This window comes from Solea solea, chromosome 2 (genome assembly GCF_958295425.1).
Source record: "Solea solea chromosome 2, fSolSol10.1, whole genome shotgun sequence".
NCBI classification, from domain to species: Eukaryota; Metazoa; Chordata; class Actinopteri; order Pleuronectiformes; family Soleidae; genus Solea; species Solea solea.
The window spans coordinates 26,636,281-26,653,983 of record NC_081135.1 but is presented as its reverse complement, the minus strand read 5'-3'; the positions used below and the strand labels follow the sequence as shown (position 1 = coordinate 26,653,983).

Sequence of the window (17,703 nt, the reverse complement as noted above, 5' to 3'; positions counted from 1 at the left end):
TTGCCTTCTACTGAGGGAGAACATGTTTTGGAGAGAAAAAGAGAGACAGAGAGAGAGAAAAAATTTGATAGATTGCGAGACACTTGCATATTCTCTTTTACCTTGTGTGATTCTGGTGGGTGTGTAAATTTAAAAAAACAAAAAATAAAACACACACACACACAACCAGAAGACAATAAGGAAGAGGAAAACAACATGTACATGCAGCAGGAGCAGCAGGTCTCTACCCTGCAGATTAGGGCATTGGGAGCACTTTGCAGGTTGTTGTCACAGGTATGACGGGGGAGAATTGCGCTTACTATCCCCAGGTTACACAAGGTGTGAACAAAATGTGCAGCCAATTTGTTTTGTGCCGAATTAAAGGAGAAATATGCTTCGGTTTAGACTATCTATATCTGTCTCCCATTTGCTCTGAGTTGCTTGTTTACAATGCGTGGGGTGTTTTTTTTTTTTTTTTTTTTTTTTTTTTACTTGTGAACACGTATGTTCTAGTTCAAATGGTTATTTAAACTGGACTGCAAGTGACATCAAATCAACAACTAAACGCCAGACACGGCATCAAAAACAAACGCGTCCAATCCAATGAGCTTAATCAAACCACAAGGACAAAGAAAGAGTGTGAGCGTTGGCACAGGAATGACTGATCTTGGGGGAATTGGCAAGACCAACTGCAAGCAAGTGTATTACATATGGCGTGCCATTTTCACAGCTTCCACAAAGAGAACACAAAAAGTGTTATATCTCACTATGTAAGACTAATAAACAACCCAGATATGCTGAATCTGTTTAATGCCCGAAACAAAGACTTGAGGTAAAGGCACTTTGTGGGAGAGTTTGCAGGGTTTGGGGGTTTTTTTTTTGAGCACAGAACGCCGTGAGATGATGAGCCGCGTAGTCTGAGCTAAGCAAAAATCCTACTAAACGAAGCCGTCCTCCCACTAATTCTATGAGGTGTCAGTCAGGATGACTTTCAGCTCCAGTGAACGCAGATGGTTTCTTAACACTGAATAAATGAATTGATTTGAATGTAGCATGTCTAAAAGGGCTCATATTCTGCCGCACATGGCACAGACGTGGTCAGCATGGGAACGAGAGAGCGGCGCTCTGCTCAGCCGCGGGATGCAGCACAGTGAATCTCCTCGGCCCTGCTGACAGAACATCACTAATATCTTCGCGGTGTTTGTATCTGTTATGTTGACAAAGTGTTAAGACGAGGCCTTTGTTGTCACAGTTGTACACAGCTCGCACCTCAAGTGTTATTGTCTGTGTCCTAACCCACTATACACTTTATTACTATCATTAGATGGATCACTGCACTTTCCCCGTGGTGTGAACTGCTATCAATTATGTAGCCATCTTTCAATTATTGTGTATTGTTTTAGTACCTGCTAATGATTTGTGAAACTACTGTGCTATGGTGTGATTGTGCTGGGCAATAACCAGCTACTGTACACTTAAGCACATTTTTCAATTATGTCTGGGTGGTGATTTTTCAGTCATTAAGCACATTTGGTGTAAGGCTGTCCACCTTACACTTAGCCAAAGGTGTTTCCACAGTTTCTGTTAGCCAGCAGCATCCCAGCCCCGATCCACAGGCACTGCTGCATGTAAGAGGACTCCGAAGACAATACCAAGTACCCACTGTGATTTTCACTGGGGATTTTGATATTCACACCTGTACTAGGTGTTGTTTGGGAGTCTGATAAGCATGTGTGAAATCAGAGGGGTGACTAGAACAGGGGCCTTATTTGGAGGGGCAGTTCTTCGCGGGTTCGTTTCTCATGGATGGAAGCATTGTTTTGTGTTTTTTACTCGACGGAGATTAGAAGGGACAAAGCTAATCAAGCACATTGTATCTTAGATACCAGCCATGTGTCTAATTGAAGCTTCACGCAGCCATATGGCTGTGTGCAAAAAATAGAATGTCCAATAACTATAAGGATTCAAGTGGCGCGTGAGGGAAAAAATTGAAGTATTCTCAACAATTTGACAGTCTGAATATTCAGCGCCTGTGCAGCTGAGCTGAGCTGAGATTTTCTCTGCCTCAACGATGCAGCTACAATTCCTGTGAAATCCTACTATCAGATCAAATTTGCCAAACTGTGCATAAGAGGCAAAAAATCCTTTTTAATGGATAAAGAAATCATGGACCTCATCATTACAGGATCAGAGGCTGGAAAACAAAGTGCATGAGAGTTGCTCCTCCTCTCTCTACACTGGTGATGTTCAGAGGCAGCCTGTTATCAGAGGTGTTAATTGGCAAATTCAGTACAAGTCAAGAGTATGTTCCCTGTCGTCCTCGCCCGGCGAGGCTAGGTCATTAAACCGAGAATGGATTCTTTCATGCTGCCTTAACCCTTGAATTGCAAGTTGCCATTGCACAAACATCCCCATGCTCTTTCCCACCCCCATATGTCAAGAAGAAAAACAACCTACTCTGATTTAACATTGACAATAAAATATCACGAGGGTGGCATCTTGACAGCCAAGTTTGTCTGTCCCACATCTTTTTTTTTTAAAAAAAAGAAAAAGAAAAGGCAGCCAAGTGTCTTCAGAAAGTTTAGAAGTCTAAAAATGTCCAAACCCGAACTCGTTTTGCTATATGGTGGCAGAACAACGTGGATTATAGAACAATGGCTTCAACAAAACGCCACTGATCAGCGCCTTGTGTGTTCTGTGTATTGAACAAGTCTCTCATCTGCCTGAAATGTGAGTCTCCTCTGGGGTTCTGGGTGCGATCTCACCACTGCCTCTGTCATCACTTGCTGTGACTGCCAAATCTCTGCTCCAGGAATCAGGGCTCTCAGACCAGCACTGAGACAAACACAATGGAGGAGAGGGGCTGTTCGGAGACTTTGCACAGGCGGCGATGGCTTCGACACGTTTAATCGCACACAAAGTCGGCTCCACCACTTCTGCACAGAGAGCACGCGGAGCCCAACGCATGGCAAGACAACTGTGAGGTGATACTCTCAGCTCGCAACACCATGAGAGTTGGCAGTCTCTCATGCCAACGGTGACCAGTGCACAGATAGACGAATATGCTTCTCTCCTAAGTTGTTAATTATCTAAATGACATTGCTGTGAAGAGGGCATTCTAGCCTGGTGACCTTAATCCACTTGCTATCGCTCTGTTTTGTTTTCTATTTGATGAAATCCTTTAACAACTCTTTTTTTTTTCCCACTACTTGTGTTATATCTTCTTGCCAATGGCATGATCTGATAAACATTGCTGGAATATTTAGAAATATGATAATAGGAGGAGTAATTGCTGAGAATAATTTACTTCTACTGGCCGGTAAAGGAGAATGGTATATATTTTTTTGAATCGTCATTATTATGTTGCATGCATTATATCAATTATTAAACTAAGCTTACACACGTGCGATGTTGACTGAAATGCAATATCCACTGTAGTGTGCATTCATTAAGCATTCTAATGCCCTTTATGTTGCAGCCTAATAAGCTTAAATACATTCATTAATTTTCCCCTCATTAATTTGCACTAAAATAGTGAGAAGATTTAGATTTTTTTTTTTTTTTTTTACAAATTTCATAAAAAGACTAAGGAGGAGTGTGTTGTGCTCAAAACATCACTGGCAATAAAAATCCTTTGAAAGGGAGCTTTGTGTGTGTGTGTGCAGTTCCTTTCCGTCCTGTCACCATTATAACAAGTTTTGATTGATAAAGCACGCCCTAAATGTGTCTTACTGCATGTCATTTTTTTTATTTTCAATTGAAAATGTCACAGCCACAGCCATTTTTACCAGAAATTGTGTTCAATTCAGCACTCTGGCCGAGGCACTAATTCACAGAGAGCTTTACCAAATGCACAACGGCACGGTCTTTGTTGGTTCATTACAGATATATCTGTCCCTTAAACTCGCTCCCGTCTGCTCACAGCCCCCACACCATACGTCACCACTGGGATGGTGCGGGGCAGGCGATGATCACTGCCTGATTTCCTTCATCTGTTTCATTTTGGTTTCATTAAACGAATGTGATAAAGGTGCTATCATGTGTCTCCGGTTGAGGGGAGGTTAATGAGGTGCTGCAGTGACAGTTGCCCTTCAGGAGCTTCTTTGATCTCCACTCAGGACCTCTGGACCTTTGCTGGATGACGCCAACGAGGAAGTAAACATTTATTGAGTCTATGAGAAAATGAGCCTTATTCTCACTCAATTTATTCATTTTCCCAAGGAGTTATTGTCAATAACTAGTTTAAGGTCTACTTTGAAAGCGCATGATGTTCATTTTATAAATTGTGTTCCCATTTCAATTTCTAGTTTCGGGACGATTAAAAACGGGGCTTCAGATTATAATGGGTGACATCACCACCGCATGACATTTGGTCTCACGCAGGCCTCATGCAGTTGCTCAGTTGAAAAAAAGGAACCTATACTTTTGCAGGATGAGTCCTGATTGTTTTTCATGTTTCCAAATATGATCTTTCGGTGTGCAGTTTGCATGTTGTCCCCGTGTCTGCGTGGGTTTCCTCTGGGTTCTCTGGTTTCCACCCACCATCGAAACATTCATGAACGTTAGACACATTGGGTCAGGTTGGTCCATTGTCACGGCACGCTCAGCCACAGCGGCTCTGATCAACCCTCCACCTGACCTCGTAATTCCATTTCGGTTGTATAATGACAATAAAGATCTTTTCCTTACTTTACTTTACTTTCCTTTGACCCTGTGGCACCTTTCTGATTTGATACACATTGCCAGCAGTGAGAGAGTATTCAAGTTTAGAGGATTTCTAAGGACATTGATAGGTTCTGGAACAAGAAGAAGAAGAAGAAACACCACAGCTAGATTTTAAGTGTCATGGCACAAGTGTTTCCCCTTTGTTAAATTTGCATGAAGTTATAATATGTCCTAATTCTGTTTGTCCTAATCAGGTACTGAGTGTAGAATGATGATAGAAAATGAACATGAATTATTTTAGAATCAGGCTGTAACAACATAACATGATGTGAAAACAGTGAATATTTAATATATGTACAGAGTGATACAGGGCGAAACATAAAGTTTAACAGCCATTGCACACAAAAAAAACAAATTGACAAATGTGTTATCTTTGAAAGTATAAGTAAGCAAATAACTTATGGCCATATACAGAGTTAGAATTTGAAAACAGGCATATACTGCGTATACAGTATACATGCAGTACGTGTCACAACATAACCTATTATTCCACCTCCTCTACTTAAGAACACTACGGTACCATCGGCTCGTCTTATCAGACACGGAGCTCCAGTGTGCACAGGATAACCTACAAGCTCAACTAAGCAGTGATAGAGTGTCAACAGCTATACCGAGCATCACTTTCTCTCTCTTCTCCACTTAAAAATGACTGCTCTCCCCTGAAGCCAGTGACTTCCCATCTCCCCGAACTCTCTGCAGCACCGACTGGTGGTGTAGAAACACTGCTTATTAGCATGCAGTAATGATGGTGAGCTGGGCTCTATTGTTCTAACACCTCCCCTCTCCTCCGCACCAATCTGTCACCATTCAGTGGGCTAGAGCTGCCTCAAATGCTTCTCTCCACAAATGAGATGGATAATTAGTTGCCCCTCACGAATGCTGCACTCTTCTCACCCCTGATTGCTTTCACCTTCTTGCTCCTGGCAATTTTGACACCTTGTAATCAGCCTGCTACTTCGCCATCTCAATCCATATCCCTCTCCTTTTTTGTCTTCTTTCACTTTTTTTTTTATAGCCCTCAAATCTATTTCAAATCTACAGCCTCTAACAGCAAATGTCCCAGAGAGAGAGAGAGAGAGAGAGAGAGAGGGAGAGAGATGGCACATATATCTGATATCTTACGGGAAATGATTGCAAAAATAACAGCTCCAAGGCAAAAGGGAGCTCTCTCAAACAGTCCACGTTACATTGTACACACATGCACGGAAATATCGTGTACAAAATAGAAAAAAAAGAAAAAAATCCGAGCTGTCAGTGCGAGTTTCCTCTTCTAAATAACAATGAATGACAACATAATTATGAGCAAGCAGCTGTTCACGATCCCAGAGAGAAAAGCCTGCAGGTTGCACAATGTTCAACTCTTCACAGATTAACCAGAGAAGATCATTAGGGATATGTATTTGCCAAAAAAAAAAAGGAAATAAAAAAAAAATCACTCCTCAGTGTCCATGATGTGATGTGAAATGTGAAATGACTTTAAAAATGAACATGTGTCAAATAAATATGTAATATTCACCTTATATAAAAAAAAAAAGGGCTCTTCTAGTTGGGAACCGTTGATAACATCAATATAAGATAAGGTTCAAATAACAAATAACAATCTATTAAGCTGTGTTTTTTAGATTAGAAATAAGTCACAATGACTAACCCTTGTAGTAAGAAAAAAAAAAAATTATTTGCCGACTTCACACCAGATCATCTACCCCAGCACCAAGTGTTACCAAGCCATAGCTGAAGGGCTGCAAGGTCTTTGATGCACAACAAAGTGTTCCAACACTCACAGCATCACCATTCCCTTAAACATCTCCTCACTGAATGGTGAAAATCACTGCAATTGTTTGCAAAGGTGTGAATCAAGTGAATCAAGTACTGAAGAAATAAAAAAAAGATGACGATGATGATGCTGTGGTTTGGAAAAGACTCGGGTTTAGTCAAATGACACAGGAAAAGATGCATTTTTCACACGATGTTATTGACACAGCCTGTGTCTCACTCTTCATACTCATGTCTAATGAGTATAGTATACGAGCTCATGTGATAGAGATGTACATTCTAAATGTATGTCATTTTTTTTAATAACTACACAAAGCATCGTTTGAGTGAAAATGTCAAAGGTACATTATAAAACTGCATCAGGTAAAAGCCACTGTGTAATGAGTTTGTGCCTTATTGATATGTGCTGCCATCGTTGTAAACAACTTTAATGATCGGCTGGCATACACATTTTAAACTTATTTCAAAGTTAGAAATATTTTCCACGCCACAAATAATGACAAATTACACCTGCTTCAAAATCATCAAATTAGAGCAAAGTACAACCCTTTTAACCCTGATTGGCTTATGTCAAAGTGATTTAATGCATATTAGCATTTCCACTAATGTAAAAAAAGGAGGCAGAGCTGTCGTATTTCTGCAGACATTACCCATAATATCAACAGAGAGGGTGTGTACAGCAAATCTACGAATTAAGCTAAATACTGTAGCTTTTAAAAAACTAAAAAAATATGAAAGAAAGAATTCACCTTAAAAAAAAATCCAAGCGAAAATGCTGCAAGAGTAAATGTCACTTTTATTTGCTCACGTATACCATATTATGCATCATTGTCACTTACTATAGTAGAGTCTCAGCATGATATTAGGAAAATAAAATGGGCAGAGGATTGTACCATTCGACTCTTCAATATTAAATAAATGGATTCAAGTCTTATTGCAGTGTCATTTCCAATCCAGTACAGCGCATGTACTTCCTGGCAGGCAGGACCACGGGTGGACCATGGATACAGTAATGTCTTGGAGAAGTTGAGGCCTCAGCCCATCAGTCTGCGTGCACCGTCAATCGCCAGCTTCGTCCTTATGAGAGAAATGCGAGTAGAGGTGGCTGTTCATTTGGTCCTGAGGAACCACAGCATGGCAGAAAGCACATTTATCAGGACTGCTGCTGCTGCTGCTGCTGCTGCTGCTCTGAGGCGTCACCAGCTCCTTCCCCATGTCAACTGCATCACACAGCTCAGGGCTCCAGAGAGGCTGCAGAGTGGGATGAACCAAAAAAAACAACAATATTTATTATTGATGCTGCAATCAATCTTTACACTAACTCTGTGAAAGTATAGTGTCTTCAAGCTTAAGAATGATGTTTTGTCTTGTGTCAATGCCTTCACAAATACTAAGCAACACTAAAGGCCCTCCTCACGAATTTCATTCTGTTACTATTTTATGTGTTCGTCCAACTTATCAAAACTGTCCAGTCTAATATAAATGCTCACGTTGAAGGGAAGTCATGATTTTGTGAAAAGGTGGACCAGTTTTCTGATCTCACTGCATGTCATTCACAATCTTTCATTGGGCATTTATACACATCAGCAAATAAAACTCAGAGACTGTATTTTGCTTCCATCTGGCTCACGCTTTCCAGTAAAGATGCCAAATATAGCCAGAGCATCAATGCTGGAGTTTAAAAAAAAAAAAAAAAAAAAGAATCAGCTCACATTACACAGTAATACATTTCAAGTTAAAAATCCCAAGAGTTTTTTTTTTTTTTTTTTGGACTTCACACCGTTTCTCTCCTCCATTAGCAAAGACCAATCATAAACTGATAATTTGCTACTAGTTTTCTCAGACCTTCTCCTGTGATTCTCACCTGCTGGGGTCCCCGCACGTTCTCCTGGGAGAGTGAAGATGATGTAGAGAGGGAGGGGGACGTGGGGTAGACAAAAGGCATGGGCAGTTCCACGGGCTCCTCCTCTGTCAATGCGGAGGGGACACTACTGAGCAGTGGCTTCATGGGCATGGTGAGGCCAATGTGCCTCTCTGGAGCACTGTTCAGGAAGTCATATTCACTGTCCGCTGCGGGCGGGAATTTGACACTGAGTTTGGTGAGAGAATCTACTAAGTCCCGGTCCTCGGGGCTGGCGCCGCGGGATGCCAGGGACGTGGGCTGGTGTGGGATTTCCACTGCTGACCGTAGCACTGAGGGAAAGGGTCTCTCGGCCTCTGCTGTAGCGTCTGTGCACTGGATGGGCATGGAGAACTGCTGATCTGTCACATGTAGGAAAACAGGGGATTTTTACACACGTTTTCTGCCTCAGTCAACAGCGTAGATGTAGATGTCAGTGTTGGCTCCGAGGATATTTGAGCCTAGCTGTGATTTTGAGAAGTTTTAGAAGCATAACATATATATCTCAAGGGTACATCAACATACAACTTATCACAATATATATGTATTGTTATTATCCTTGTTACAATTAATAACCGTTTTATCATATTAATTATACGTTCCGTATCCACAGCATTTGTGGATGGAATTATAAAATGTGTGCATTTTGAAAGAACAATGGGGGGATTTATGTACAGTTCCTGAAAAAGTGTTGTTATATTACGATGTAAAATAACAATTATTAAATTGTTGACAAATTGACAATATGCATTAACCTATTACAGCCCCAACACAGATTCTTTAGGTGAAATAATAAAATATGCAGATGTGTGAAACAGGCCTTTAAAAAAAAAACAGCAGGTAATGTTTGATAAATGTTTAACATTACCGTTTGATGTATCGTTTTCTCTGTTGAATCGCTTTAGGTGATCTTTTTGTCTTTGCGTCAGTGACCGAATCTGCCGGAATTTGCCTTGAATTGCTTCAAATACTCCCATCATGTCCTGACTGACAAGGAAATAAATAAAGAGTGACCTAAACAAATAATCTAATTCTTAAATGTAACGTCCATGGTTTAAAAAAAAAGAAAGAAAGAAGAATTCTCTGTGCATAAAGAGACACATACTAGTCACGGCTGCTGTTGACTGGCATATTAGAGGAAACAGCCACAGTGCCAATATTCTCCTGTTAAAAAAAAAACCACATATTACATTCATAACCACTAACATTTAGTATCCAAGAGGAATATTATTAATACATCTGCATTTTACTGAGATACAGTAAGTTCTTTTAGTGGTGAAATGATCTTCCTGGCTGGTGAAATAACAAAAGCTCAAGCTGCTTCACTGTGCACTGACATTATCCTCTAGCACCATCTGGTGAAGGTAAAGTGGATACACCTTGTGTGGAGTCAAACGCAGGGTAGTTGCCATTACAGCAGCTATGCAAACGGAAGGCCTATCAGTTGTTTGATTAATTTGAAAACAAATAAAAATGAAGCATTTCCCGTTTCAGACATTTGCTTGTCTGTGATGAAACTGTTTAAACAAGGGTTTGCAAAACTGGAAACAAATATTAGTTGGGCATTTCTGGGCATTCTACAGAATACTATGATAGGTCTAGGTTTGTTTGTATTGTTTTTTTTTTTTTTTTACTATGCTTTGAATAGATTGTAAAATTTAACTATTTCCTGTTATAGTTGTACCACAACAAGAGGATGCTGATTTTCTAGAGTAGAGAGTAGAGTGACATGGGGCCATACAGGTTTAACATGTATTGAACAGTCTAAATGACTATGTTTTAATCAGACATATGATATTCAAACAGCCAGATCACACGACTTTAAATAGCTAAATATTTACCTTTATTATTTAACATTATCTTCAAGCAATATGTGAACATTTCAAATATGAACAAACTGGTGTGATTTCAGGGGGAAAAAATAAATGCAGGAAACAACCACTGAGTAGTGGGAGGAGGGGGTAGGTTAGGTACTGACAGGTCTTGAGTTTGACATGCCCTAGAGGTTTTTAGGCAGTTCTCTCACATATTTTCATGGATATGGTATACCGTATATAGTTATACTGTATCTTTTAATGTCTTTTTATGTGGAAATAAATAAACACAATAAAAAGAGAAGGGTTTAAATAAAAGATGAAACTGACTCAATATTAGTCTTTGCACAGCAGTATCATACAACACTATTTAAACCTCATAGTTTATACTATATTCATTGACCATCAACGTGATACAAGCCTTTAACATGATTGTGTGGATAAAAAAAATGCAACAGCACGGAGCAGAAACACTATGTTAATATGTGTAAAGGACGCTGCCTGTATGTTGTGAGAATGAAGAAAAACCTGTTTTGTTGACATCACAAAGACATTTTCACACAGTGTAGATATAGAATACGCACAGCGTGAGACAGTGAACATACCGGCTTTATCCTATAAGCACTGGCTCCATCGAAGAGGTGGTTGCACGGTTCACATGTCATTTCTCCTACAAACCCAAAACAGTGAAAAATCAACAGCTTGAACAGGAGAAGAAATGCTACACAAAACAGATTCAGTATCATTACTGTTAACACACTGACCAGAATTGAATGCAACGTAGGAGTAAATGATCTTGTTGGAACACAAACAGGGAGACAGGGTGTAGCTCACCAACCTGATAGTTGCCTTGTTGCAGACAACTTAGCTTGAAGTTTTGTAATCAACTGCTGCTGGTCCTCTATCTGCTTCTGAAGTGTTTGAGTGTATCCTTCATAATATTCAGTCTGTGAAAATGAAGTCTTGGTTGTTATTATATTATTATTTAGCACAAAGTATTATGGTCTTTAGTTTAGTCATGATCTAATGGGTTTTTCTTACTATTTAAATTTAAATTATAGCGCCAATTCATTCATAACATACATCACTCTCAAAGCCCTTAGGTGAAGACCTTACAATTACACAGTAAGCAAACCTCAAAAAAAGCAAACAGAATGTCAACCACAGTGTGTTACGAAACTTTTCTCGAGAAAACGTAAATGCATGTGGCTTATTTTTCTTGCTAAGTTTATCATTTTTGGCTAAAATTTTCATAAAACTGGGGGGGGGAAATAGTTTCCGTTGTTACCATTTTTTGCAGCTCCTTTTTAGCAATGTCCTTTTCAATGGAGACCTGGCGATAAGCTTCAAAAGCTTTGTTGAGCTGGTCTCCAATGTTCCTTTCCATGCCTTGTGCTCCACAGTCATCACTGACACAGCAGACATGAGCCCTAAGAGTGAAAACGCAGTGTTTGCAAAGATACCAATTTCACTTGCTTTATGCTTTTGCACTCAGTGACACAGCTCACGTCAAGGAATTACTGTCAAATTATTTAATTGACTTATGTAAGCTACAACAACAACACAATGGTGCCAAAACTGAATGAGAACACTTCCTAATATTTGCTCACTTCCAGTTCTACTTGCACAAAAAAAAAACTGCATTCACATTTCAACAAAGTCTGCATCAAAGGATGTGTGCAAAATGTAAATGAGCATCTCAAAGGTTATGGCAAACAGGGCTGCATTTGTAAATTATTTTCATGAGCAAATGATGTGGATTTTATTAATTATTATTATTATTATTATTATTATTATTATTAATTTGTTTGATCAATCAAAAAGTAGTTTGTTTCATAAATGTCATAAGATTGCGAAAAATGTTCATCTGTGTTTTCCCAGTGACATCACCAAAAATCTTGTTTGGGTCACATGCCAAAGATATGTGGTTTACTGTCATAGTGGAAGCTAAGAAACCAGAGAAAACCCATGCTTAAGAGAGTGAAAAAATGAGGGAAAAAAACTCATAAACTGACTAATTTAGTCATTAATTGTTAACCAATTCTTTGAATAACTACTTCAGTCCAAATGTAAAATACTCAAAGCACTTGATTTATCTTGCATAACAAATGTACGACACTGTGACACGTAGTTCTTACATTTTAGGCCATTTTGTCATTTTTTTACGTATTTACTGTAGGGTTTCTACCAATGATTATTCACGCAGGTGAAATAAACTAGTGAATAACTTCTCAGTTCATCTATGATGTGTTTTGATTGTGAAATGCAGAAAATGGTGTAAAACTTGAAACATGAAAAATGTCTTCTATGGTCTACACAGCAGATATTCAGTTTACAATCATAGATCAACATTTACAATTAAGAAGCTAAACTCAGATTACAACTTATTTCATACAAAACCCACAAATCATTTTATGAAGCAGCCATGTACTATTATTTACTGTTGTGACACACAAACACATAGAGAGTAGCTCTATGTCAGTCACCCAGAGCTGCTCATCAATTATTGCTCAATCTTCAAAATGAATGCCATAGCAACACAGTCCCTGTCAGTGGTAGTAGTTGCACAGCAGCAGCAGGAGCAGCTCCTGGGTGAAGCTACAGTAAAGTCCACTCACACTCAAGCAGCAAAAAGAACATTAACACTAACCGGGAGGCAGCAATGGGTCACTTCAGAGCGTCGTTCAAAGCATAATCCTCACAGTTCCGTGTTCTTTAAATGACTGGTTAGCCATAGCTCATTCAACCGGTGTCAGACAAGTTAAGCCCTCTGTCAGCTCAGTGTCCTCTTACCTTCGTTCGAGTAACGGCTAAAGTCGCATTTATAGTGTTGACACCGCCTGCTTTTCAGGTGCGAAGTTACAAGGCGCTGGAGAGGATATGGCAAATGTATGTTTTACATTTTTACTTAGCCCAGTTGAGTTGGGAACTTCCCTCGGGGAATCCCCCAGCTCTGTGGACTTCCGCCTTCACTCGAGCCCGGCCAATCAGCGCCGAGCCCGGAGAGAAGAGCAGTCCAGAGCGGGGCGGTGAGCTGGTTGAGGGTTCTTCCAGCCTACGCGTCTGCAATATTATGAGTTCTGCTGCTGCTGTTTCTGCTGTTGTTGCTGCTGCTGCTGCTGCTGTGGCTGCTGATGTGCATGTGAGAAACCAACTGTCCCCAAACCAGAGGACTGTGCTCATTTCACTGCGCAACACGTTTCCTCTCTGCTAATATCGGTCAACTTTCAGCGCGCGCACATAGAAAGAAAGAACGTTGAAAGTGGTGCAGCAGGTCCTGTAGGGGCTTTTGAGGATTAAGACCGTTTGAGGTAGGATTAGAATAAGAATATGGTAAAGTTTAGGAAAGGGTTTCTCAATCCTGGCCCTGCCCTACATGGTTCTCAAACTGTGGTACGTGTACCACCAGTGGTACATGAGCTTCCTCTGGTGAAAAATCAGAAATGCTGTTCTACTGTATATGCCATTGTATGTGATCCAAGTGGAACTGGGCGATTTACTAACTCTTTATAACAAAAACCTAATAATATATTAAATAATAATAATTAGAGTCACCTTATCTCTCACTCCATCTTGATCTAATTTCACTACACCAGTGTCAGAAGTATATGTGAGGAGGAGGATAGGAGAGCAAATTATCTTATTGGGAATAAATCTGCCTCCTGTGAAAAGTCTGTAGCTGACTTTGCTCGGCCTATTTACACCACTGTATTTTAATGTTGGTGGTAATCGGGAGCTAAATATATTCTCAGGTGGTACTTGGCATAAAAAAGTTTGAGAACCAGTGTTTTAGATGTTTCCTTGCTCCAGCACACCTGATACAAATAAACAGGTTGTTATATAGGCTTCTACAGTGCTTGCTGATGAGTGTGTGTGTGTGTGTGTGTGTGTGTTTGTAGAAGACAGTGATCTTTGTTAGGAGATTTTGACCTTGTGAGAACATTTTGGCTGGTCCTCACAACTTTCTGTGCTAAAGTCTGTCTATAACCTTAAGAGGAAGTATTAAGATGATAAGAGTTTATAAGAGAAACACAAAGGGAACTCCCATCTACATTTTGTGAGTTTAACCTATTCATCTGCAAACAATTTTAGGTGTATATCTAGATGTGTGCTTTGTTAAGTTTTAGTGCTCCCTGCAACTTGTGGCCACAGTTGGAACCAGAAGGAATCAAGCTCTTATATTGTGGTCTACTCTCAGTAAGGTCTGATGTTAAGGCCTGTATATACAATGCACTTGTGAAACATGTTCATTGCCAGACATATTGGAACCCACATGAGAGAAATGTTGAATGACAATGACAGAATAATAATATGTTATATGTTATATTTCAACATTAGGTTTCAAAATTGGCATAAAGCCTTAACATAAGTTAACATAAGGAATCCTAAACATACCTTACTAAAATTTAGGAAAACTGAAGTGCAACTGCTCACCCCCCCCCCCCCCCATGTTGTGAATAGTACAGCCCTGGTGGGTTCATGATCACTGCCTTTGCTGTTTCTACACAACTTGTACTTGTACAATTTCTCCAAACCACACGCTGTTTAATGTGGACATATGAGTGTTTATATTTCTTATCTGTACCACCTTTGACCATGATTAAATGCATCTATGTCTCAAAGTGCATTGAGTCACTGGCAGAACCTTGTCCTCAGCAAAGGGCATCCCAAGAAATGCTGTCAGCACAAGAACAACAAACACTAGATGGCAGCTGAGAGTGACTTAACCTACTAACATTCAACCAGAGACGGTGTAATGTGCCAACCACTGAAGTTACAACATTCAGTTGCATTTACTCATTCCAAGCAACAGCATGCAACAATGTAAAAAACATGCTTCTCGTTTCCATGTAACCCAGGAACATAGGACATATATTACCAGGTTGTACAACTTGGTGGCAATACATTTTGCATACAGTATATTATGGGGGTTGTGGATATAGTTATTGAGTTATAACATTTATTTAACAATTGGATTTGGTTTCATTTAGGGCCAAAGAATAATCACTTCATCACATTACTACAGTTCAGCACATCACCCATGTTCTTGGAAATCAGTGCCATTACACTTCTCCATTCCTCAGGCCTTTTCTCCCCAAGATTGTGTTAAACAATCTGGTCAAAAAGTCCACTGGTTTCACATCTCCATATCTCCACAGGTATATGTCATCTGGACTAAAATGTCTTCATCCTCTTCAGAGCTGCCCTCACTTCCTCGTTACTAATCCTCTGCACTTCCTGAGGCACTATCTCCCCTCCATCTGTCGCCCCCGCTCTCTCTTTTTCCTCATTTATCAGCTTCTCAAAATACTCTCTGTTCGCTTGTTAGAACATTTTCATCTCTGTCCTTAATCACGCTAACCAGCTGCTCATCCTTTACAGCTCTGTCTCTCTGTTTAACCAGTCGATGCAAGTCCTTCTCTCCTTCCATAGTGTAGAGCCTCTCATGCAACTCATTACAAGCCAGTTCTGTCAGTACTACTACACTTTTTGTCGTTTCCTTGTCATGTTTCCTCTGTCCAGAGGACACACCAAAAACTTTGTTGGCTGTATCCCTCAGCATTTTAACTGTACTTTTCCAGTCACCTGTTAACTCCTCAATACCCCTAAGAGTCAGTCACAACTCCTCCCTGAAACTCTGTGCAACATTCTTCTTTTTTCAGCTTCCCCCATTTAATCCTTGGTTTTCAAAATCATCCTTCAGACTTGCCTTACAGTCTCCTGTCCCCTTCACGTAGCAACTCCTGCATAGTATAATCTACCTGTGAGTATCTTCCCCCACTCTTATAGATCACCCTATGCTCCTCCTCCTTCTTTATGAAGTGCGTTTACCACAGCCCTTTCCATACTTTTTGCAAAATCCATGACCATCTGTCGTTCTACATTTCTCTCCTTGACCCCATATCTACCCTACACCTCCTCATCACCTCTGTTCCCATGCCCATTAAAGTCTGCTCCAATCGTCACTCTCTTTCAGCTGGAAACCCTCTCTGCCACTTCATCCAACTTACTCCAGAACTCCTCATTCTCTTCTGACTGACAACCAACTTGTGGGACAAAAGCACAGACAACATTCAACATCACACCTTCACTTACTATAGCTTCAAACTCATGATTCTGTCTGACACTCTTGTCACCTCTGTCCCATTTCACTTTCCATCTTAACCACGGTAGAACAGTTTGAATCCTCCTCCGATGCCTCCGATGCTTCCCCTCAACCTGGTCTCTTGCACTTACCATATTATCTACCTTTCTTCTCTCCATCATATCAGCCATTCATACTACCTACATTTAAAGTCACCTCCACACTCCTTCTGTCTGGAAAAAGGTGGTTAATAATTGCATAAAATGTGAGTTTGAAAAAAACATCCTCACTAGAAAATAGTAATAATCTACCAGTCGATGGGCCCAGCTCTGGTTATTACTTATCAATTTAACTATCCACGTAATAGGTGATCAGATGAGATATTGATGCATTTAATCAATACATTAACTCAATAGTGTAAAGTCAATTTGAGTATTTCCTTTATTTTTTTGTTGAGCTGAACTTACCCTAGGTCCATAACCAAGCAGGCAACTGTCTCAAAAGAAGTGGTTTTGGATGAAAATGGTTCACTGGTTCCTACTTTAAAGGTCACAGGATATGCACTATCAAACAGAGAAGGGACTTTCGTTTGTTTGAGGAAGAGGGCAACACACGAAACGTTCCTGATTAGAGATGATTAAATACATTTTTTTTTACCATGTATACTACGCATAATAGTAATCAATTGCACAAATTCTGATGAGGAGGAACTGCTGAGACAGAAACTTGCAAGTCCACCATACAGTATTCAAAATATCCACCAATTAATCTTTGCCATGTATGTTATATCTAAAATTTAATATTTGAAGTTATTTGGAATGCAAACTCAAATCTCATGTTTCGGACGATCACTTTTTTCTCTACATTTAGTGACAAAATAATATCCCACCTAGTTTTGCATTATGGTTCGGAGGCTGAGCCACAGACTCATTTGCTGCAGGTATTTGTATTTGTATGTACTTAAATACTTTACTTCAAATGGAATCATGGCACTAATAAGATTAAAATGAATACTTTTTTACTCTTAACTCTGCCATGCATGTCCCTCTCTGCTGTCTGAATCACACGTTGCACATAAATCACTTGTTGTATGCAGACTCACAGACACCCTGAGGTGGCAGGTTATGTGTTTGGATTTCTTTTGCAGTATTGAGTGGTTATCCTGATTAAAAGCATTCTATAAATACAGACCATTTACTATCATCTCATTCTCCTATTCTATGTCTGTCACTCACTGAAACCCAGTGTCTTCCATGGCTGTTTGTGAATGTGAGTGTGAATGAGAAGCAAAAAGAAAATGTCTTTGTGTAGTCCACTCTCAGTCAGTTATCAGTTATCAATCTTATATCATTAAATAACAAATAAAAAAAAGAACACTTGAACATATATCACCTAAACTTAACTTAACTGAAATTCCACTAGGTGGA

At 39.8% G+C, this 17,703-nt stretch overlaps 1 protein-coding gene across 2 annotated transcripts; it reads right to left on the bottom strand.

Moving 5' to 3' along the window:
* Nucleotides 1-7,250: 7,250 nt before the first annotated feature.
* Nucleotides 7,251-13,245, bottom strand: tank (TRAF family member-associated NFKB activator). Of its 2 annotated transcripts, none has more exons than XM_058623465.1 (8): nt 12,985-13,245; nt 11,480-11,621; nt 11,030-11,138; nt 10,797-10,861; nt 9,483-9,541; nt 9,246-9,364; nt 8,342-8,739; nt 7,251-7,728 (listed from the first exon to the last, which is right to left on the bottom strand). In XM_058623465.1, exons 2-8 carry the CDS (start codon nt 11,576-11,578, stop codon nt 7,537-7,539), a joined length of 1,041 nt encoding a protein of 346 aa, XP_058479448.1. In that variant the 5' UTR covers nt 11,579-11,621; nt 12,985-13,245; the 3' UTR covers nt 7,251-7,536. The 2 variants fall into 2 exon arrangements, with proteins under 2 accessions (XP_058479448.1, XP_058479447.1); XM_058623464.1 differs by having other exon boundaries at nt 12,842-13,244.
* Nucleotides 13,246-17,703: the final 4,458 nt, after the last annotated feature.